Source organism: Lissotriton helveticus, chromosome 5_1 (genome assembly GCF_964261635.1).
Source record: "Lissotriton helveticus chromosome 5_1, aLisHel1.1, whole genome shotgun sequence".
Taxonomy (NCBI): domain Eukaryota; kingdom Metazoa; phylum Chordata; class Amphibia; order Caudata; family Salamandridae; genus Lissotriton; species Lissotriton helveticus.
Window position 1 is genome coordinate 729,733,024 of NC_136065.1, and position 22,677 is coordinate 729,755,700.

The 22,677-nt window shown below is 46.6% G+C and overlaps 1 protein-coding gene across 2 annotated transcripts in view; it reads left to right on the forward strand.

The window, feature by feature from the left end:
• LOC144754879 (nucleolar RNA helicase 2-like) overlaps positions 1 to 22,677 on the forward strand; it is a 650,789-nt gene that overhangs the window by 417,849 nt on the left and 210,263 nt on the right. For both annotated transcript variants that reach the window (XM_078643201.1, XM_078643200.1), the window contains exon 12: positions 15,042 to 15,115. In XM_078643201.1, the coding sequence (XP_078499327.1) occupies positions 15,042 to 15,115 (74 nt within the window). The remainder of the gene's footprint in view (positions 1 to 15,041; positions 15,116 to 22,677) is intronic.

The window sequence follows — 22,677 nt, forward strand, 5'->3', positions numbered from 1 at the left end:
TTGTTCACATGTTGGACTTTGTAGCCATTTATTTGTAATATTTTACACACAGGTTGTCTTTGCTTCCACTTATTTGTACCATTTATACCATGTAACCTATTGATGTAACTGTCTGACTATGCTCCCCCATGTATTCTTTGTAAAGCGCTCTGATATCCGCAAGGATCTTGTCCGCGCTATATAAAACTTTCGAAATAAATCTTGGGGGGTTGGGCGCCAGCCCCTGGCCAAGAGAAGCATCATGCTTTGTTTTTAGTGTTGAAAACATGAGCGGCAGTAAGCCACCTTGTAATGGGCCACCACTAGCAACTTTTGTCATTTATATCCTGACTGGGAGTATGTGTAGAAAAGGGGTAACAACTTAAATGCAATATTTAAATGTGTTTAGACCTAGTTAAACGTTGCCAATTGAGCAGAATAATTGTGAAAAAATTGAGGGGGGATTTTTTTTTCAACCGGGGGGTGGGGTCGCAGCATTAAGCAGTTTGAAGTCCACTCCCCTAGAGGGTATTGAGGAGGCATTATGAGAACAAGCAGGATTTGGACGTCAAAGATATCGCTCACATGGACATAGTTAAATAACACCCTACAGAAAGACATTCTTTCAACATCTAAAAAGCCTAAGCTAACGGTTCAAAGTAAAGCCTAAAATAAAAGCTAAATTCTTGGCATCAAACCTTAATTTTATTTATTTTTTAACATATTTGTGTTGGTTTTCTGAAAAAGCCTTACAGACAGCCCCGTGGTCATCATAAAGAAATAGCTGGGAAGGCGATATGTATTACAATTATATACATTAGTATTTTTGCGGTCTTCCCAGAGCTGGCTGCAAGCCAAGAATCTCTTCAAGGGGCCCCCAGGGGTGCCACACCAATTCCCCGCCATCTTCCCAGAGGTAGTAGAGCTCGATTTGTCTCCATGTATGTTACAGTCCAATAATGTAGATTCAAATAGAAAACTCCCAATACCCATCCCACCCTCCCGGTCCTTAAACACACCCTAACAAGGCCCCCCACCCCATCCACCCCTCCAATTATGCTGCTAGCCATGAAAATACTCAGGGAGTCGACCAGATCTCCTGCACCACACACCAGAATCCCTGCCTCGCAAACCTCAATCCAGGGCAGGCCGGGAACACTGGGGGAAAGTCCCTGTCGGCCCCTATCGGTCTCACCATGCCCCTCCTTCATTAAGTGGCGAACGCGCAGTCAGCCTGAGCGCCCTCCACCCTGTCAAGTATATTCTCATCATCTTCAGCTGAGTGCTTAACCAGTTCCACGAGCGCCACCCACGCCCTAGCCATTTCCATTGTCTTCTCGCTCCCATTACGCCTGGCCATGCATGATCTGTAGTTCCCTTCACTCTTTGCCCACTAAACGAGTTCCCTACGTCAGCGTGGTAGAGTAGAACCCTGTCTCGTCTTCCAGTGGGTCATAAGTTCTCTTTTTGCCAGGACTAATCTCAAATCAATGAACTTGCTGGTGATTTTGTTCTTAGCAGTGTGCGGAAACCAGTGCAACAAGCAAACCCTTGGTGTCATGGCTATGTCTCTCTGTCACAGTTGCCAAAACAGTCGTGGCCCCTCGCCAGTAGTCCCTAAACTGTGGGCAGTCCCAGAACATGTGTAGAAACCTCGCCCCTTCCAGAGTACAAACGGAACAAGCGGATGACGCCCCAAAATAGTTGTTGACTTTGCTGGGTGTTGGGTACACCCTATGCCCTCCAGTCCACCCAAGCTTCCGTGTCGCACCTCCAATGCAGCGACGAATCTTGTATGTCTGGCCTCCCGCATTCAGCATCTAAGCGTCTCAGGTAAATTTCAGGTGTTGCTTGTTTCTCAAGCACCGTCCCGCCTGAGCTCTACGACTCTGTGTTCAAGGCCGCTCACGGGTCTTTAGGTAACCAGCCGGAGCCGATCTCAATGCGTCGCCACTGGCGTCAACCTCACCAAGCCGTCTGCGAGATCTCACCGGTTCTAGGGAGCACCATAAAATCGCTAGCTCGCCACTTCAGGGACAGTGATCATCAGCACATCGTTGCGGTTGCTCCTAGCCCGCATTCTCATCAGGCTTCTCGGCCAGTTCTTGGGCCGCCATCTTGGGATCGTTAGTCGGTGCTAGGTCTTGGAGCTCCATCTCTTCTGTGCACTGCCCCCACACTTGAGGGTCCATAGACTTCCGTCTCGGTCGGATTCAGAGAACCTTACTGTTGCGCAGATGTAGTCTGCAGAACTCAGGTTGGTGCGGCCCACAGAGCACTTTCGTCCAGTCGTGGCCGCCATTTGTGGTCGAAGTGCGAGCACAGCAAGGAATCGCTTTTTGCTCCGTGTTACAGCCTCCTAGGCTGTCGACCGATCTGCCACAGGGGCACCAGTTGTTCCGACGTAGAATGGGTGATTAGGGGCCCCCTTAGTATATCAGGATCAGTTGCAATGGAGTGAGGCCACGGAGGAGCTCCGAGGTCCGCTTCTCCCTACATCGGCGTCAAGCCACGCCCCCTCGGCATCAAACTTTGATGATACAAAGGGCCTACAGACTTGACTAACTGATTGAAAAGCAAAGATACCAATGTGATCAAAAAGCTTAATCCATCTTGATCAGCATCAACAGAGGACTAGGACCGGAAGAAGGTGAACGGCAAGTACTCCAAAACACCTGAAAGACTCCAAAAAACAGTGATCATAGAAAAGAAGGGTTAACTCTGTTTCAAAGACAGACTCTGGCTTGAGGCCAAAATGACAGAAAACGTTCAGAAGGAGTCATTTTAATTTTTCATTATAGTAGCTTCATACAAGATCCTTAGTTAAATGGAATAGAAAAACACCGGTTTACAGAGGTAGATGAGGAAGAAATGGAGGATCCACTCATCCCAGCACCACAAGTTGAGAAAATAGATACAAAAATACGGAGAGAAGAATACACACAAAGAACACAGCATTAGGAGTGTGATCTTTTAGAGAGCCTGTCCCTTTCTGATTCCATAGAAGAGATAGAGACAAATCATGCTAGATGGTCTTCGACCTATTCATAAATCATTTTGCAAGGCTCCAGGACGCACAGAGCCCAGGCGACCTTTCAACTCTGCACCTGAGCACCCTTACAAAGCAGCTGTGCCCCTTTGTCCCCAGTACCCTTGCGACCCTAGTTCCCCATTGGGAGCTCCTGGACTTATCCCTGTTTGCAGCCTGTTTCTAGGTGGCCACCCTTCTCCTTACCGGCGTAGCACGCACAGCTACCAACTCTACCAGCACCTCTGCACCGGGACGCCCCAGGGCAGGTAGTGAGAAACTGCTGGTAATACTGGTAATACTTTGGGCCTTGGCCCCCTACGACCGTAAGACCCCAAGGAGACCCCTAGAAGCAGTACATAGCTGTACGCTATTGATGCCTTTTCTCCCATAGGAAAGCATTGAGCGTAAAGGCGCATTTAAGTAGCTGTTTTACTTACCTGCAAAAATTCAATATTTAAAAAAATACTTGATAACGAAGTTCTTGGTATCAAAATGTATATCAAAATTAAACTTCTTTTTGTAAATTGGTCTCAAATGTATTTTTGAGTGTCTCTCAGTTACTGCCTCTGTGAGTAAAACAAATGCTTAGCTGGAACTTTTGATAAGCTCAACTGCTCCCTCACGCTACCACAAAAGAGTTTTTGTGTTAATATGTTTGTCTCCATCAACTAATTGGGGTTTTCCTGGACTCTACACTGTGAAGCTCGTTTTGGTCCACTATATAAAGACCCAGCTTCCTACACTCTGTATTTCTACGGTTGCCAATTCAGCCATAGCTATTCAAGTTTTTTTGTACGTTGGTTTTTGAAAGGTCTCCAACACGTGCTCCGACCATCACCCTTCAATTTTTTTAAAAATACTTTTTATTGTGTGTTAGACAAAACATTAAACCCCCCCGCCCCCAATACAGAAGGCATGGGGACAGGCATGCAGCCACAAATGTACACCATTTCTCATCTTTGCAATTGCGAACTGCTGTTTACGGCACCAACTCCTCAGTTCCTCAGTGGGACTGCTCCTCCCTGTCATTGTGTACAAAATTCGAGAGAGGTCCCCATCCCTACGTCCCTAGAACCTTCACCCTTCATAACGTCTTAGTGGGACCTAAATTTAGTAGGGACTTTTCTGATGTGGTTCCTTTTGAGCCATTACACTACTGCCCAATCAAGTTCTTTACCGTAAGAACAGCCTTTCTAGTGGTAATACCATGTGCCCGGAGAGTCATCCTCCGTACTTTAACATCTACCCAAACAAGTTGTTTCTTTGGACTAGAACATCCTTCCTACCAAAGGTAGTTACTTCCTTTCATGTAGGACAGTCCATCACCCTGCCTACCTTTTACACTGCACCTCACCCCTCTAAAGATCAGATACTCCATCACCTTGACCCAAAAAGGGCACTGTCATTCAACCTTGACTGCACAAAAGAGTTCTGTGTGGACGATCAACTAGTTGCGGGGTACGTTGGAGCCCAAAACAAAAAAAGGCGGTGCAGAAACGGACCATCTCGCAATGGATAGTGCCCTGCATCAAAATCTGCTACACTTTGGCAAAAAAAGCAACCTCCTGAAGGTTTGTGTGCTCATTCTACCATAACCAAGGCTGCAACCACTGCATTAAGTCTCAAAGTACTTGCCTCGGATATCAGGCAGCAACATGTGCTTTCCTGCACACGTGTGTGAGGCGCTACTGTCTTGACAGTCCGGTCTGTTGGGACGGGTATTTTGCCCATTCGGTCCTACAAGACTTTTTAGTATAATCGGTTTTGCAGCCCCACCTCTGGGGAAGTATTTTTTGAGTATCTATTTTAAGGTAAGGAATCTGCGGCTAGAAGTCTTACCTTTGGCAGCGCCTTATCTGGTAGAGGCTCTATCTAGCCACAGATTATTTACCGGCCCACCGATCTTCTCCACTTTGCAAATGGATTCAGTGTGAAGGGCTGTTCCCTTTCAAGGGCCCTTGTTTTGACACACCAGTAGTCTGTTCTTCGTGGCCCCACTCTACTGGTGTGGGAAGTCGTGAAAAGAAACTGGCTTCTCATGCTGGAGTGACACCTATATAGGCACTGTGCACGTCACTTCGCGGACAGCTCACAAAAAAGTTTCTCGATCCAGACTGACGCCTAGGGAATATTCTAAGGTAAGGAATCTGATAATGCGTTACCAAAAATAAAGTAACTTGGTCTTCTGGTCCCATGAGTGTCTCCTCCAGAGGTTTGTTATGCAAGTCACTTCATTGTGTTGCTCTTGTCAATAGAATGTCTATTTGAGTATCCATTTTGAGAGACAGCACTAAGAGCTTCCAGAACCAGTGTCAATAGCTTTGTCATAGAATTAACTTCACTCCTAATGGGTCAAATTTTTCTTTTGCCATCCTTTATGGTCCTGTGCAATCATCGGGGATGTCAAGGCTTGATATGTTATGAATTGTTTGTGATGCCCAAACCTAAGGTTTATTTTGAAATTCACATTCTCTTATTAAGCCTCCATTAGCAATTTCAGGTTGTTTTATCTTTTCAATCTCTCCATCTTCCAGTAGATATCACTTCCTTTCTTTTTTGTTTCCTCTACAAGGTCCGTTATCAACCATTGATGCCATCTTGGTCTCTGTTATTGTCTAGTGTCACTTTGATTGATTCTGTCCATTTACTATCATAATGCAAACATGCAGAATTTACTGGCCTGGCGGCATTTATCTCTTGCATTGGGTTTTGATTTGGACAATTTACAGGAGTCAAGTTGTTTAATTTTGTCATAGTCATTCTTGTGCTTAGGTGACAATCCCAATCTGGTAGCGATGCAATTTATTTTATTTAAAGAGTTTTATATAGTGCTGGCTAGACCCGTAGGTATCAGAGCGCTTTACATAAAGTCAGCAAAGTTACAACAGTAATAACAATTTACATTACATCAAAATATATGAGACACATTAACAGGAGAGGAGGTGAGATCAGTAGAGAGTGAAGGGGGAGTGAGAGGACGAGGGGGAGGAAGGACTAAGAGACAGAGGTAAAGTCAGCCCAAATACCGAATGGGTAGGTGACGGCCAGTGAGGTCGTCCGAGGCCAGTCTCCCCTATAGCTCTCAAGGAAGAACCAAAATGTAACGGTCAGAACGGTGTGTAGAAAGGAGAACAAGGCAAAGCTGAAAGGGATGAATACAATGAGGGGGAGTGTGGGCGAGAAGGGTAGAAAAACTGTACCCAAGGTCCGGCTGGGCAGGTGACGGTCAGGTGGTGAACCAAATCCGATCTCCTCATTAGCTGAACAGAGCAGCTCCACCGGGCGTCGGACAAAATCCTCGGACTCCGTTGTCAAGAAAGGTCATGTGTCCTCAGTACCTGTTTTATGGAGTCTGTATTATGAACTTCGCCCTTGCCCAAGAACTGGTTAGGTTAGGGTATATCGGCCAATTTGCTGGGGCTCACCGTTTCCTATGAGTTTTAGGTTGACATTGGAACCCCTCACTCTGCATCTTGTTGCTGAAGTGCTGGCTTCTTCGGGTTTGGGATTCCAGAGCATACTAATTTGTGACAATAGCGATGGTGCCAACTTTTATTTCACATCCTTGTCGTCCAGGCATTTGGGCCGCTTGTATTCCTAGTTAGCTCTCCAATCCTTGCTTTCATCTAAAAATAAATAGAATCCAGTGGATGGGGTTATTCCTCCGGTAGAAATCGATCTGTGCTTACTGGTAATCTGCAAGTTTGACGCCTATGGCAGTAGTTGCCCCATTTTCCCCTCACTGTGATGTTGCTAGCGTGATATCTTTCTTGCTTGCTGGCTCTGGCGGATAAGGATGCTCTGCATTTCCAGTAGTTCTTAAAGGATGCCCTGCTCCTCGACAATCGATTTGAGGGCTAACCTGCCTTTTGCAGTTAGGTTCTGGCTCTGGTTTGGCTTATTTTTGCCAATTTCATAAATTTTTGAGATTCTTGTTCTTTCTTTACCCTTCCTGACTGCTTTGACACAACCATGTTCTCTGCAGTCTTTATCGCAGTCATTGCCCCCGCTTCTACTCCTAGCCCTCACAGTGCTTCCTGCAGCTCATTTGAAGGAATCTAATTAAGTGTAGTGTTAAGTGAGTTTTTTCCAGTAATTGAGGCATGGTCGCATAATTGTGTACCCTGCAAGTTTTACTGTTAGAGCTGCTGCTACTGCCACCTCTTCTGCTCACAAGCCACGTTCAGGTTACCAACCACCTGACCAACCCCCAGATGCAACCACTTCCTTCCAATCCTCACCCAACCAGCTCCTACTGCATATAGCCAATCACCTCCCCCACCACAAAACGCTAACCCACATTCATCAGATGCCTCTGCCTCCAGGAGAGGGTTTCGTTGTGGTCACGGGTCTGGTGAGAACAATCAGGGCAGTGAGAGATGAGCGCAAAAGACCGGAGTACCTGGGAGCAGGGACCTGCTGCAGCGAGGTCGCAGCCCGCACACCCAAGCTGCTTCTGTGAGCTGAGCTGCCTCTCTGTGCTCCGCTTGTACTCTGCTTCCATGAGCACTGCCTTGCTCCAAGGCCACTGAGGGAGGATGCTGGTCACGCACCAGTCGCTGGTCAAATGGGCAGATAAACTTGGCCAGGATTGCAATGCAAATGACTACCCGGCCTTGCCTGGCTTTTTTTTCGAGCAATCCAGCTTGTTCTTCCCGGCTCATTGGCATCGGCCTCTCGGACTCATGCTGAAAGCTCATGCTGAACTCCTCCGTAGCCCCACTCCTCGGCCACGCGTCCACACTTTCAGGTCCCTGACTGGGCTGCAGCGGTGGCACAATTAAGTGCTGCAGCGGTGGCACAATTAAGTGCTGCATCCCAATACTTACATTTAATTTACTAGTCTTGGGTACCCCTAGCATCGTATAGAATGGACGTATAGGTAACTTATATGAGCCAATTGACTATTAGCCGATTGCCCCCCCCCCCATTTTAGAACGTTTCTTGTAAATAGACACCTTTAGCACGTCACTTCCCAGAGTTATCCGCTATCATCCTCTAGGGGCTATCTGGATGGTGCTTAAAATCAGTGTTTACTTTGGGTACACTATTCAAGCCACACATGATGGAGCACTATGATAATTCAGAAAGGCTCATATTAATAATGTTTGTTTGTCTTCTGTTTGTCTATGTCTTTCACTTTACAGGTGCTGTAACACTCCAAAATTTATGGAGTATTTTTGGAATGAGTAATTTACTCTTCCCCCCTTTTTAAGCACTTTTTTCACTTTTATAATTTTCACTTTCACGTCCCCAGGTTAGGGTGGGTGATTAGAGAGCCCATACCGCCGGGGTTTAGTCCTGACGAATGCCTTGGTAAATGAAAACCACCCATATGGCAGAAACATGTTGACTAAGATTAATTTGAGTATATTCTGTATTTAACCAACCCTAAAACCTTGGCAACTAAATCCAGACACATAATACTCTTTGTTTTGTGCCTTAGGGATCACTTATTAAAATTTATTTTTGATACCTTTTTAAGGCACTTTTAAAACTTCACTGTAATTTAGAGCACGCCCTTCTCACACAACCAGCTCCGCAGTCTTTCTGGCGTCGTAGCACACCAAAGAGGCACTCGGCCTCTTTGGTGGGGCCCGATGATGAAGCATGACACTGACTAGGTCGGTGTGTGAGGGCTTTCTTCACCACCCAAATCGGGTGTGTTGACCTTGTTTTGACTCCATTATTTGTGGTCTTTAGAGATTTCTCAGTGATTGACCAGAGATTGATCTGACCTCTCTTTTCTTGTTTATGTGAATAAGTCTTTCATCATCGTTTCGATATATAACTCCATGTTTTGAATATCGGTCGATTCCGCAACCCCTGTAATGCGTACATTATTGCACCTGGACCTGGCTTCCAAATCCTCATTCTTCTGCTGGATAGCGTACAGGATTCCGTCCATGCTACAAATTTTCTCATCCATTTCTGTTTGGCCCTCTTCTGTTTCGGTTACCCTGGTTTCCAGCACGCTTACCCTGCCCTCCTGCTTGTCCATTCTTTGCGTGATTCTGTTCATTCTGTCCGCCAATTAGTCGATCTTGGCATCCAGCCCATGGAGGCTAGATTTTAGATCACAAAACATTTCCCAGATATCATCCGCTGGCGGTTGCTGGGCTGCAGGGTTGTCCGCGTGGTCTTGCTGACTAGCGTCTCCGTCTGCTCCTTTGGCATTTTTCTTATCAAAAGTTATCTTGGGTTGCCTTGTGTCCGGCTTACCCATTTTGCTCCTGTAGCTCAGTCGCTCAGTCGTAACCAAGTGTCGCAACCAGTAGGCCCTGTGGGCAGCGCCTCAATGCAGCTGGTGTCCCGTGGGCACGACCTCACCGATATTTTTGGGAAGTTCCTTCCTACGCTTGATGACTGAGCAGTCGCGTAAACGGCTGTCCTCCTGTACTGTGACGTCTCTCCGTCTCCACTTTCCTTCCCACAGGCAGCGCCCTCTGTGCAGAGATCTCCACCGTTCCCAACGCCAGGGTCTGCCCAAGCGAGTTTGCACGCGGTGGTGTCTGCCCCGGGAGGTATCTATTAGGGGTCCGCGACGTCTAGGCTGCCAACAGTTCTGCACCACTCCTCCGGGTTCGTTCCCGCTTCGCACGGTGCCCAGCAGGAAGAGCGTGTGCCCCCAGGATTCGTCCCACATTCAATGCTGGCAATAACCCCCAAGTCGCTTCACACACTCACTCTGGTGGCGCCTTCAGTCTCGCTTCCCCACAGAGATTGCTTCCTGCCCCACTTCACTGCTGCCCGGGTGTCATTTTGTCCTCAATGACTCCGTCAGGTCTCCACTTGCAGTCCGGCTCCGCTATTGCCCGCCCTTAGGTCCTCTTCCAAAGACTGTCTCCACACGCTCTTAGTGGGACTTTATATTTATTAGCAGCCTGAGAAATGTGAGCATGACACGTTTCCCCAATACATGTATTTCACCATAAGGGCTATGTCGTGCAGCAGTGAGCCCGACTCTTTGTCTCCGCTCGGTGTTTCTAGCGCATTACGGCGCTCTCCAGTACAGTATGCACCATCATGTACTTAACTCGCTATGCCGCCGCCTGTCTCCCGGAATGGCTGCGCGCCTCTGCCCGTCTCCTCGCTGCTCCGTCGGCTTCCTTCCAGGCCTACGCTCTCAACCCCCGCTTGCACTCCTACCCGGGAAACATCATTTACCACGAAGGCATTACCACTACTCACGTTTACCACGTGACACTTACCACGCAGGGTGCCTTCCACGCAGGGTACCTTCCACGACGTCTTTACCACGGGCTAGGGGGGAGACGTGGTATTCCTTCTAGTCGATCTGCGTGGGCATGGGGGGGCAGAGGGAGGGGGGGGCTCGGAGGGGGGCTGGGGGGGGTCTCCCCCCCCAAAAATAACAAGCAGGTTACTTTAACAAAAAAACGAACATAAATTTAAAAGAAAGAGGAAAGAGCCTCCCCCTAAGACGTGCCGTGTACGTCGAAAAAGCAGTCCTTTTTTTATTTTGGTATACGTGTTTTGACGCTTGTTTCAAAGGAGGATGGAAGTAAGGGCTCGTGGAGAAAGACGTGAAGGTAAGACGTTGCAACGCGTAGTAAAATGCTACGTTGTAAATACCAGCGTGGTAAAGCCACTTGCGAGGTAAAATTCGCGTGGTAAAGCCATGCGTGGTAACTGAAATCGTGGTATAATCATATAATCCTCCTACCCGCACCGCTGTTCTTCATGCGGGCCTCCGGAGCCCTGCGCTCTTAGTGCGGCCCCTTTACAGCTATTGATCCATCTCTCAGCGTGGCACCACAGGACGCTTCCTTACTTCTCCGGGCGACGCCAAAATAGAGTCCCCGGCTTCCCGCGTCCATGCACAGGCAGGCCTCACTTGGGTGCAGGAGTCTCTCCGTCCGTCTCCGCCGTTTCTCTTCGTCGCCGAGTCTTCTACTGCTGACTGATCGTGTCCTAGACTGCTGGCAGTGTTTGGATCAGTACTATGCGGTTTAATACACGGATATATTACGGATTTATTACCCCGGCCGGCGGAGCCGCTCTACAGTGCGGCCATTCCACTGCACGGCCAAGCCACGCCCCCATCCCACTAGTGAATTTTGACTTACATTTCAGAGATTAGGTCAGAAGGTTAAAAACCTTGACGGGTGAGCCTGCTTGGTGTATCGGACTACGCTCCATTGCAGTCGGCTTGAAGTAGTGCCTAAGTCCTGGTCACATGTGAACAGTGCTTTCTATTGGCGCTTTATTTTATCTTGGTTCCTTTGCTTTTAAATCTTTAAAAATTCACATCTCCAGGTACCCTTATTGGATGTTTGTCCCTTTGGTTTCATTTTGCTTATTAAATGCTACTCTATTATAAACTGTAGTGTGATGACTTTTTAACGGTTTTGGTACGTCTAAATGCCTTACACTTTTTTTCTTCGTTAAGCCCATCTGCTCTGTCTCATTGCTACAAGGGGTCGAGCTCATGTTTAAATTAGTGAAACCTTTTTTCCTAGACCGAATAGGTTAGTGATTGTATTATTTGTGGTTGACTACTATCCACCCAAATTAATAATTCATTTTTTATACCTTGAATAATGAACATTTGCTGACAAGGCATTCATGTTAATATTTGTTACTGTGACAGATGTATCTGTGTTTCTAGCCACTGCCTCCTGCTTCTGTGATCTTGATTGCTCGCCCTCGGTAGACCTCCGAGATAGTAAAGGTCCCCAAAGAAGTAACTGTTATCAACTAGGGGTGCCTTAGCATGCATTCAGCTCCGGATGGCTCAGCGAGTTGAACACTTAAAGCTGAGAAATGCGGAGATCGGAAGTTCAAATTCCAGAAATGCTGACTTGGCCCTTAGTCATTCCATAGTCGGTAACTGAAATATCTTAAAGTCGACCCTATATTCACCTTGCAATAAAACAAGTTCAGTTGAATTGAGTAATGGTAAGACACATTCTTTACAGCGATTAGAAATGGGACAGAAATACATTCTGAAACATTACATAAATGTAAAACGTACAACTTAATATAAATATTGTTGCCTGGAATATCGGCGTAAAAGTAAATATTCATGAAGGATCTTCTCCAATAACCACTGACTACCATAGGTCCCAAAGAAAATGCCTCCCCCATATATATCAATGTAGGTGGACAGCATTCAGCTCTTACGCAAGGAGCACATCAGCACACAAAGTAGTTTCCTTCAGTTCCGGGGACTAATATGGCTATGTGTTCTTTTTAAGACCAAAGAACATTTTTGCATTTAGCCAATGTTTTTGTCACATTGATGAAGACTCGGCAGCTCCCACAGCAATAATGTTTTAAACAAACTGAAAATAAAGCTTACATTGGCAAAATCAAAGAGCTGGCAACTACCATCAGACCTATTTCATTTGCCAATGCTTTATTTTCATGTTTCCCGCATTCGCTCTAAAACTGGTTTTACACTCATTTTCCATTCATATTTTTTGGGAAGTACTTGCTTGTATCGAACAAATTTTTTGTCGAATACCTTAAAGAAATGGTACCTAAAATTGCACTGTTAAGAAAAATGTTTTTTCTTTTAGCTGCTATTTCTTATGTAAATGTTATTTTGAAAGCAAAGAATCCCTTGTCTTGTTTAAGGCTTCTGCGAGCATTTACATTTAATCAAAGAGCATTCTGGGAGCATTATGTGTAGCCTCAAGTTATTAAACTTTGCAAATATGTGTACACCTTTTTAGGGCTCGGGCCTACGTCACCACGAAGTGGGGGCGGAGTTTCCGAGCTCTTATGTATTAAAAAAAAAAAGAATTCTGAAAGGGGTCCGGGCTACCACATTCCAGAAAGCGCGCGTTTTTTGCGTGTGGTATTTTGCCATGTGCATGGTAATTGGTCCAGGCAAGGCTGTGTTTAAGTAAGGCAGCACGCCATAGGACTTAGGAATTTGTCAATGTCCACTTCCTGCATAAAGTGTTCGGACACGCGCAGAAGAATACATAAATCCTCAATTACCAGCTGTCCGAGGTGCCGGTAATTGAAGGCAGATGGTGCTGGGAGCGTGTGCACTGCTGTGTTTTTTTTCCCTTCAGCTCTGTGTGCGCGCATGAACAGCCGGCCAGCAATGTAGAGAATCACATGCATCAGATCTGGTTTTTTTTAAACAATTGCGATCGCGAAAGTGATCTCTTTCTGTGCTGTTTGTTTAAACAATTGCGATCGCGAAAGTGATGCTTTCTGTGCTGTTTGTTTTTCGTATGTAATCTTGTTCTTCTACGAACTCGATGGTAGCGGAGTATCCCATCCTCACCCTCTAGGTCACTTCATTAATTTTCCACGAGTCCGCCGTGTCTGGTGGCGAGTGCAGATTGGTAGTGCAGATTGGTAGTGCAGATTGGTAGTGCAGAGTGGTAGTGCAGAGTGGTAGTGCAGAGTGGTAGTGCAGAGTGGTAGTGCAGAGTGGTAGTGCAGAGTGGTAGTGCAGAGTGGTAGTGCAGAGTGGTAGTGCAGAGTGGTAGTGCAGAGTGGTAGTGCAGAGTGGTAGTGCAGAGTGGTAGTGCAGAGTGGTAGTGCAGAGTGGTAGTGCAGAGTGGTAGTGCAGAGTGGTAGTGCAGAGTGGTAGTGCAGAGTGGTAGTGCAGAGTGGTAGTGCAGAGTGGTAGTGCAGAGTGGTAGTGCAGAGTGGTAGTGCAGAGTGGTAGTGCAGAGTGCAGTTTGAGAGTGCGAGTGGTAGTGCAGAGTGCAGTTTGAGAGTGCGAGTGGTAGTGCAGAGTGCAGTTTGAGAGTGCGAGTGGTAGTGGTAGTGCAGTTTGAGAGTGCGAGTGGTAGTGGTAGTGCAGTTTGAGAGTGCGAGTGGTAGTGCAGTTTGAGAGTGCGAGTGGTAGTGCAGTTTGAGAGTGCGAGTGGTAGTGCAGTTTGAGAGTGGTAGTGCAGTTTGAGAGTGGTAGTGCAGTTTGAGAGTGGTAGTGCAGTTTGAGAGTGGTAGTGCAGTTTGAGAGTGGTAGTGCAGTTTGAGAGTGGTAGTGCAGTTTGAGAGTGGTAGTGCAGTTTGAGAGTGGTAGTGCAGTTTGAGAGTGGTAGTGCAGTTTGAGAGTGGTAGTGCAGTTTGAGAGTGGTAGTGGTAGTGCAGTTTGAGAGTGGTAGTGCAGTTTGAGAGTGCGAGTAGTAGTGCAGATTGAGAGTGCAGAGTGGTAGTGCAGATTGAGAGTGCAGAGTGGTAGTGCAGATTGAGAGTGCAGAGTGCAGAGTGGTAGTGCAGATTGAGAGTGCAGAGTGCAGAGTGGTAGTGCAGATTGAGAGTGCAGAGTGCAGATTGGTAGTGCAGATTGGTAGTGCAGAGTGCAGATTGGTAGTGCAAAGTGCAGATTGGTAGTGCAGATTGGTAGTGCAGATTGGTAGTGCAGATTGGTAGTGCAGAGTGGTAGTGCAGAGTGGTAGTGCAGAGTGGTAGTGCAGAGTGGTAGTGCAGAGTGGTAGTGCAGAGTGGTAGTGCAGAGTGCCTAAAACACATTGCCATTTACAATGCCATTATCTCTAACTTAAAACAAACCCGAGCCCTAATGCATTCCTAATGCTTGTTATTACTGGAACCACTGTCGGTGCAAGCTGAGCTCACAGCATTTCCTTACAGCGCTCAACTTATTCATAAAGACTTAGCATTAATAAACCATAAATACAAGTTCTAACAGTGTAAATGTATGGATAGAGACCTTCCCTCAACTGCAGACGGTGCTAATTTACAGATCTATAATGAGGTACTGTGAACTGGCAGCCAGTGTGTTTGTGATACAGGGGCTTCGGCCTGCATGTCTAAAGGACAAAACAAACACATAAACGTGATGTTCTTGACTTCAAACAACATGACCAGTATGCCTGCAACTGAATGCCACACCCCTGGTATGTAACGTTCTAAAACTGGAAAAAAAGTGTTCTCTGTATCTTTTACATTGATAAACATTTTGGGATGTATTATGCAAAACTGAAATATTACTGTTCCTTTCAGTAGTGCTTTTTAGATCCTGTACATCATGTTAATAATAGAATCTTTCGTTTTAATTTGTTACTGTTATCAATTACAGGGTTTGACATTTAAACGAGTAGGCGTTCCTTCTGCGGCTGATATAATAAAAGCTTCAAGCAAAGATGCTATCAGGTAGGGTAATTTTTCCTCCTGTGCATGGCCGTTCGCATGGTTTGGTGTTCCAACAGCTGCTCATCTACTTTGACTGTTTAGAGTGTACGTTTCTAAAGCATTAAAGTGTATAAAGCTCACAATTTATTTTTATATTTCGGTATTTCCAATACTGTTAAGAATATTTTTTTGAATAACACATGAACTGACCGCTGTCAAGTAGGAGGCCACTTACATTCTAATATGTAGCAATAGTATCGTTGAATGCTTTTCCAGATGTGGGCAGATTTAATTGACCAAAGCTACTAGGCAGGACAGCAGAAAAAGCTCGTCAATCCCGCCAATCTCAACAGGAGGAGGATGGAGAGTGCCCAACTAACTGTTTTTGCACAGTTTCTCTAATGCTCTCTCGCAGAATGCAGAAAAGGAGCAGACTATGATATTGAGCCTGAATAAGGACTAGTGGCGTGTGCTTCAAGGAGCAGCTGCTGTCTTCCAAGAACTTTTGATGGGTAATCCTAACTGCAGATTCCTCACCGTGTGAATTCCTCCAGGTGCCAGATAGGATCTGTTCGTTTTTCTCAGCAGTTCTTTGTGTATTGCTAGGTGGCATCGGGGACTCCGTGTTTGATCCGTTCCATCCCAGAAATAAAGTTGGGGCCCCTACATAAGGGCCACCTGCACACGCTATCTTCAGTAAAAAAATGAAATCAGCCCCTCCCAACGGGGACGTGGAGCTTGCTCTCTCCCTCGAATTCAGTAAAGCCTGACAGATTTTTCTCTTCAAAATTCTTCCAGGGTGTAAGGTACTTGTCCCCTCCTAGAATGACCAGGTTTAAACGTAGTTAGGATTGCCAAAAAACGATGTCTGAGATGGACACTGTGAGAAAGTGACTCTATATATACTGGACTAGAATGAAGTGTGTATAGAGTTCACCAACCCCAGAGGTATATCAGAGGTAAAAGTCAGAACTGACCTTACTCTTCAAAGTGGTAGCTTGGTCGAGCAGTAAGGCAGTACCAGAGGACAGTGTAAAGCATTTGTTGCACACACTCAGTCAGCAAAAGGTTTCACGCACTCAAGGACTGAACACCAGGCCAATTGTTTTTATATCCACAGATAGTTGTTTTATTTTTAGAACCAGCAGTTATAAAAATATACTTCTCGTTATGAGTACTCATGTAATTACTTTGCAAAGGAGCAATAAAGTTTGTGCACACAATTGATACAGTATTGACTGGTAAGCAACACAATCCTAAACACACTATAGCATTGAGCTCAATGAGTTTTCCACATGTAAGTACAGTTGATTACTATACAGATTACTTTAGTAGTCCCAGGACCAGATCCTAGATTCAGTCCTGGGGTCTAAGCTGAAACCAGATTAGCAAAAACGTTTTAGTTCCTGTAGTGAATTTTCATGAATATAAAGCGGTTTTAAAAGTTCACACTTAGAAACTTTTCAATGTAAATCTGACAATGTTATTCAATGGTTGGTTGATAGCTTTATTTCGATATGGAGATATCATAAAAGCATTACAGAAATATATAAAAAATAGCACATCGTAAAAAAAACTGTACAAGTTAACATTGGGTAGATAAAAGAGTTTCTGAATTGTACAACAATAAATTATTTAAAAAGGAATTAAATTGATATAGACAGTCTTTTTAGGCGAATCAACCATGCCCATTTTAGGAATTTGGACACACCACAGACTATGGGGGAGGATGTGTCAGTTAATAAAATCCGTAAAGCCACCGTGTAGTGGCGAGTTCCCAGTTGCCTGCAAAGAGGTTTAAGCCAATGTCTTCTTGGGCGGGTGTAGTCAGGGCACTCAAAAAAGAAATGAGCCACAGTTTCTGGCCTATTTGAACATAATGAACAGTATGGTGATGCCTGCGCAGGTGTGTTCCATCTTGAGAGCAAATCTCCTAGAGGTAAGGTGCCTACTCTAAATTTGATATAAAGTGTCCGGTCAGCAGGAATTGTAATTAAGTCCAAATAGGGCTCAAAGGCGACAACGTCTTTTATTTTCAAGTAAGCTGCGGTGGAATTGCAGTGACGTGGATTACTGATGAGCTAGGCAGAGACCCACTCCCAATATAGTTTTTTCAGGGTCGCCTTTGGCGGGGCAGATTGTGTAGTCCAACAAGACCCCAGACCTAGGTCTCCCAGGAGATTTTTTATATCCCTCAGCCACTTAATCTTATTCCAACCGCACATTCCCATCACCTCTGACAGCCCATCCGCATATGTTTTCAATTCAGGAACTCTCCACAGACGAGCCCATAAGAGGAGTGGCCGGAGGCGAGCCTGGTCCTTAACTGCTTTGCAACCCGCGTCCAAAAGCACCGGAACGGTTGGAGTGCTCATCGGAATGGCCAGGAGGTCCTTCAGAAATGTATTCTCTGCCTTGGAAAGTACCTCCACATTACCAAGGCCCCATAGCTCAGCCCCGTAAAGAGATGCCGTGACAGCTCTGGCTTTGTAAATGTCAATTACTGGAGCTACACATTGCTTGGAAGAATTGCGGTACTCATTCAACAAAGCTCCCCCCACCCTTTTGTGACTAAGGGTCATTTTGTTGATATGGGGTGACCAGCTCATGACATCACTCATACTGATCCCTAAATAATCAAATTCTGAGACTCTCTCAAGGGGAACAGAGTTTAGTACTGGTGGACGATCAAGCTTGCGTGGAGGGTGCATGATCAAGTATTTGGTTTTTTCCACGTTTATGACCAACCCTTGCCTTGCATCTGGTCAGATCACTTCATGATCAAATTCACCTTGACCTTCGAAAATAGTAGGAAGCCTCCGGTCCAGATAGGAGGCAAATCTAGAATCTGGAAGAATGTTGATATTTCTGCTTTCATTGGCACCTTAAGATCTTCCTGTCCTCCTTTAGATCAGGATACTGAAGAAATGGAAGCAGCATTTTCTAGGTGGCTACTTCAGGCAGCCGATACTTATGCTCCCTGCACCAACTTCCCCCGCTCTCGCCCCAATGACGCTCATAGGTGGTTTACACCTCTCTTGAAAAATCTTAAACTTGAAGTCCGTCAAATGGAGCGCAAGTGGCGTACAGCCTACTTAGAAGTAGATAGAGTTAACTATTGTAAGACGCGAAAGGACTACCAAAAACTCATTCAGGAACATAAAACTGATTACTTCTCCAAAAAGATCCTTAATGCCCATAACAAATCCAAAGAGTTGTTCAACATCGTTGAGAATTTGAGTGCTAGCGATAGAACGTCTCTTCCGGTAGCTCCTACTCAGGAGCTGTGTAATTCGCTAAATTCATTTTTTGCTGATAAAATTAGCATTATCAAACAAAGCATTCCTATCACTCAGTCTCCGCTTTTACTGACTGACACTTTCCACAATACTGCGACCCTGAGTTTGATCCCCCCTGTTGACAGCACTATGCTACTCAAACTCCTCGCCAAAGTTAAATCAGGCTCCCCCGATGACATCTGCCCCCCCTTCTTCTTGAAAGAAGTGAGAACCAGCATTCCTGAGGGTATACTTTCTTTACTGAATGGCACGCTCTCTCAGGGTAAAGTCCCTGAAAATTTTAAAAAAGCCCTTCTCATTCCCTTAATAAAAAAAGCAGGAGCTAACCCGCAGGACCTGCAAAATTATAGGCCCATATCCCTGCTGCCTTATTGCGCCAAACTTTTGGAGGCTCATGTCTGCAACAGCATCTCCAGATTTCTGGAAGAATCAGAGTATTTTGCACCGAATCAGGCTGGCTTCCGCCCATGTCATTCCACCGAGGCGGTTATTCTCTCGGTGCAGAATACTCTGAGACGGAATGCGGATGAAGGAATGCATCAGGCTCTGGTGCTACTGGACCTCTCGGCTGCTTTCGACACGGTCGACTATAACATCTTGGTCGACCGTGTCGAGCAGGCAGGTCTCAGGGGCCTGGCATTGAGCTGGATTCGCTCATTTATCACTGGGCGCACTCAGGCTGTCAGACTGGGACCTTTCACTGCCCCCACCATACCCTCCACCTGTGGAGTCCCGCAGGGCTCTTCGTTATCACCCCTGCTTTTTAATTTATATTTACGTCCCCTTCTGCACTCCCTTAGGAGGGCCAAAGTGACTATATTCAACTATGCAGACGACTTGCAGCTGATCTTTCCTTTAAACACCAAGGACGCCGTGGTTGAATTTCAAAATACTATGTCCCACATTTTAAACTGGATGAACTGCAGTCATCTGAAACTTAACCCTGGCAAGACCGAATTGGTCTTGCCGGGGCAGAGTGCTCTTAGTTGGAACCCCAGCTTTTGGCCTTCCAGTATGGGAGCTCCTCCATCCAAGTCTTCCTCGGTCAAGAGTCTGGGAATACACATCAGTGAGGACCTTTCCCTCAAAAAACAAGTAGGAGCAGTTGTTTCAGCTAGTTTCTTCCAGCTGAAGAAAATCAAGAAAATCGCCAGCTTCTTTTCCCCAGCCGCCCTCACTCAGATTGTCATCTCCCTGGTTCTGTCCAGACTAGACTTTTCCAACAGTCTTGATTTTGGCATTCAAGCTGGAGAGCTAAAACGCCTTCAGCTGGTTCAGAATCAGGCCGCCAGACTCCTCCTGAACCTCTCTAAGAGGCAGTCTGTTAGATCCGGCTTGAAACAGCTACACTGGCTGCCCGTGGAGCAGCGTGTGGCTTTTAAAACAGGGTGCATTTTATTCCATGCTCTGCACGACTCTGGCCCCCTTTTCATTAGGGACATGTTTAAGAGATATACTCCTTCACGCAATCTCCGGTCTATCCACAAATCCCTTCTGACTGTCCCATCTTACAAGAGGAAGCGTCTTGGAGGCAGCTGTTTTGACCATCTTGCAGCTGGTTTCTGGAACTCCCTTCCCCTCCATCTGAAACTGAATGATAACATCCTCAGTTTTAGACACTCCCTGAAAACCTGGCTTTTCACTCAGGCGCATTGTTGAGCTGCTCTCCCCCTTCTGCGACATTTTGCGTTTGTTCCTTTCTACAGCGCCATGAAGCCCCCGGGCGTACGAGCGCTTACAAATACCTACTAACATTAACATTAACCCTCTTTTTGAGCAAAAGTCCTGAAAGCGGTTCAAAAGCTTCTGGAGGCCCTGGGGAGTTTTTGAAATGAGCAGGGTGTCGTCCGCAAACAGGGTTGGAATCCTCACTCCCCCCAAGGAGGGGGCGTCTGCTGGTTCTTCAAGCAGGTGCTCTACCACACCATTCACGTACAGAGAGAATAGTGTGGGAGCTAATAGGCAACCCTGTCGGACACCCCTATTAACCGGGATCCTGTCAGTCTTTTCCCTGTTCTGGCCCCATCGCACCTGGGCATAGTTGTCATTATGTAGTTTGATGAGGAGCAGTAAGATGTAAGGGGGCAGCCCAAGACCCTGCAAGACCCTCCAGAGTTCCTCCCTAGGAACCAGGTCAAAGGCAGTCTTGAGGTCTATAAAGGCCAAATAAAGACTGCCCTTGCCCAGTTCCACCACCTTCCAGTGTAGAAGCAATAATCTAAACACTTGCTCAATAGTTCCTGTACCGGAACGAAAACCCGCCTGCAGGTCGGACAATATATGATTTTCATCCACCCAATGAAGAATCCGCCCCAAAATCGCCTTTCCCGCCACCTTCTGTGTAGAATCGATGAGGCTTATTGGCCTATAGTTCCCCGGTTGGTCCCGACAACCTTTCTTAAAAATCGGGACTACCTCTGCCCCTTTCCAAGACTCAGGGACAGGTCCTCCGTCTAGGACGGCATTCAAGATAGCAGAAATCAGTGTGCCCCATTCACCAGGATAGGCTCGAAGAAGATCCCCTGGCAGCCCATCAGGACCAGATGCTTTCAGGGGTATCAGGGATTTGATCAAGTTCATAACCTCCCGTGCAGTAAAAGGGTCAGTGGCTCTATCCAGTGCAAATGGGGGAAGGGAAAATGGGTCATCAAGTGACCCTTCTACAGCAGAGTAGAGGGCCTTAAAGTGGTTAAACCACGTCTGTGCTGGGATTGTACAGGTCCTCAAGGTGCCATCAGGGCGATTCCTACTGCCCACCAGGTCCCAAAAGCCTTTGGCATCCTCCCCCTACTTGCAGCCAGGAGATCCTGCCAAAAGTTATCCTCCCATTCCTTTTTGGCAAGTTTCAAACACTGTGAGTACAACCTTCTAGCCTCCCTAGTCCTTGTTTGGCACTTAGATTTCACTGCTTCCACGAGCAGTGTCTTGGTTATCCTGCACTTGTGGTTATACCAGCCCTGTCTTTTACATGGACGTGTCTTCCCGCCATTGTGACTGAATGGGTCAATAAACAGGTTGCTTATGGTCTGGGTTAGACTACAAAACCGGTCATGCAGCTCCACCGGCCCGCCCTCAAGAGAGTCCAAATTATCTGAGGCTGTGGTTAAGAGCTGAGATATGATGGTCATCTTCTCATCCGAGAGCGTGCGCTTAGCCCACTTCAGCCGTCTACCACAGTTCGAGACAACTGATTCACCGGGAGCAATAACACATGTAGATGAACCCCCTATGTCCTCAAACCACCCAGGAGACAAGGCAAGGGAAAGCAAGTTGTGATCGCTTTCCACGGAGGATATGATCTCCATATCTTCCACCGAGCTCCATAGGTGGACGTCAAGCAGAATGTAGTCAATTCTTGACGTGTGGTTGGGCCTATTGTACGTATGGGCTCCCGCTTTATCAGATCTAGTCCTTCCATTGAGGGCCCTCAGGTCAAACTCCATGGTGAGAGAATTGACCTGAAGTGCCACCTCGGTCCATCTCTTTATTGGGCTAAGCTCTAAAGCCGGTATCCCCCTCCTGTAATCCTCCTCCTGATCTTGGGTGACTTCTGAGCCAAGAGGCTCAAAGGTGCAATTAAAGTCACCCGCGACCAGGGTACATCGCTTATACGGGGAGGATCTAAGCAGACCCTCTAAGAGAGCTATAGTGGGTGATTGTTTGCCTCCTTTTATGCCCCGCGCGTAGATATTAAAAATGTTAAGAATGACTCGGCCCCTGGAATTTTTTAAGGTAATATTAAGGAGATCCGGACAGTTTGTTTGATGCTCCTCTACCCTGCAATTGAGGGAGGAAGATACCCAAATTAGAAGGCCTCCCGAGGGACGCCCCCTGCCCAATTCCGGGTAAACAGCAGGTGTGAAATGAGATGAATAACCCGCCTTGTGCAGGGGCTCCCTGCTCCAGGTCTCCTGGAACATGCAAATGGAGTACTCCTCCACAAGAGCATTCCAGTCAGGCAAGGCCAACTTCCTAACTAGTCCAGCCACGTTCCAGCTGAAAACCCTAATGAGTGGGTCCGTCACAGCTGCAGCGCTACTGGACATGACAGTGCCAACCAACCCCACCTCTGCCAAAGTGGGATGATCGATGACAACTTCAGTTGGATCCCGCCCCACACCTAATTCCAGATTAGCCATTAAGGCTACCTGCCTCCCTGTTGCGGTAGGTGAACCTGTCAACTTTGGTGATGAATGGGAAACTCCATCAGTTTTTGAATCCCCCCGTGCCTCCCCAAGAGAATCAGCAAGTCAGTACCCCCTGGGACCCCAACTCTGCCTCGGC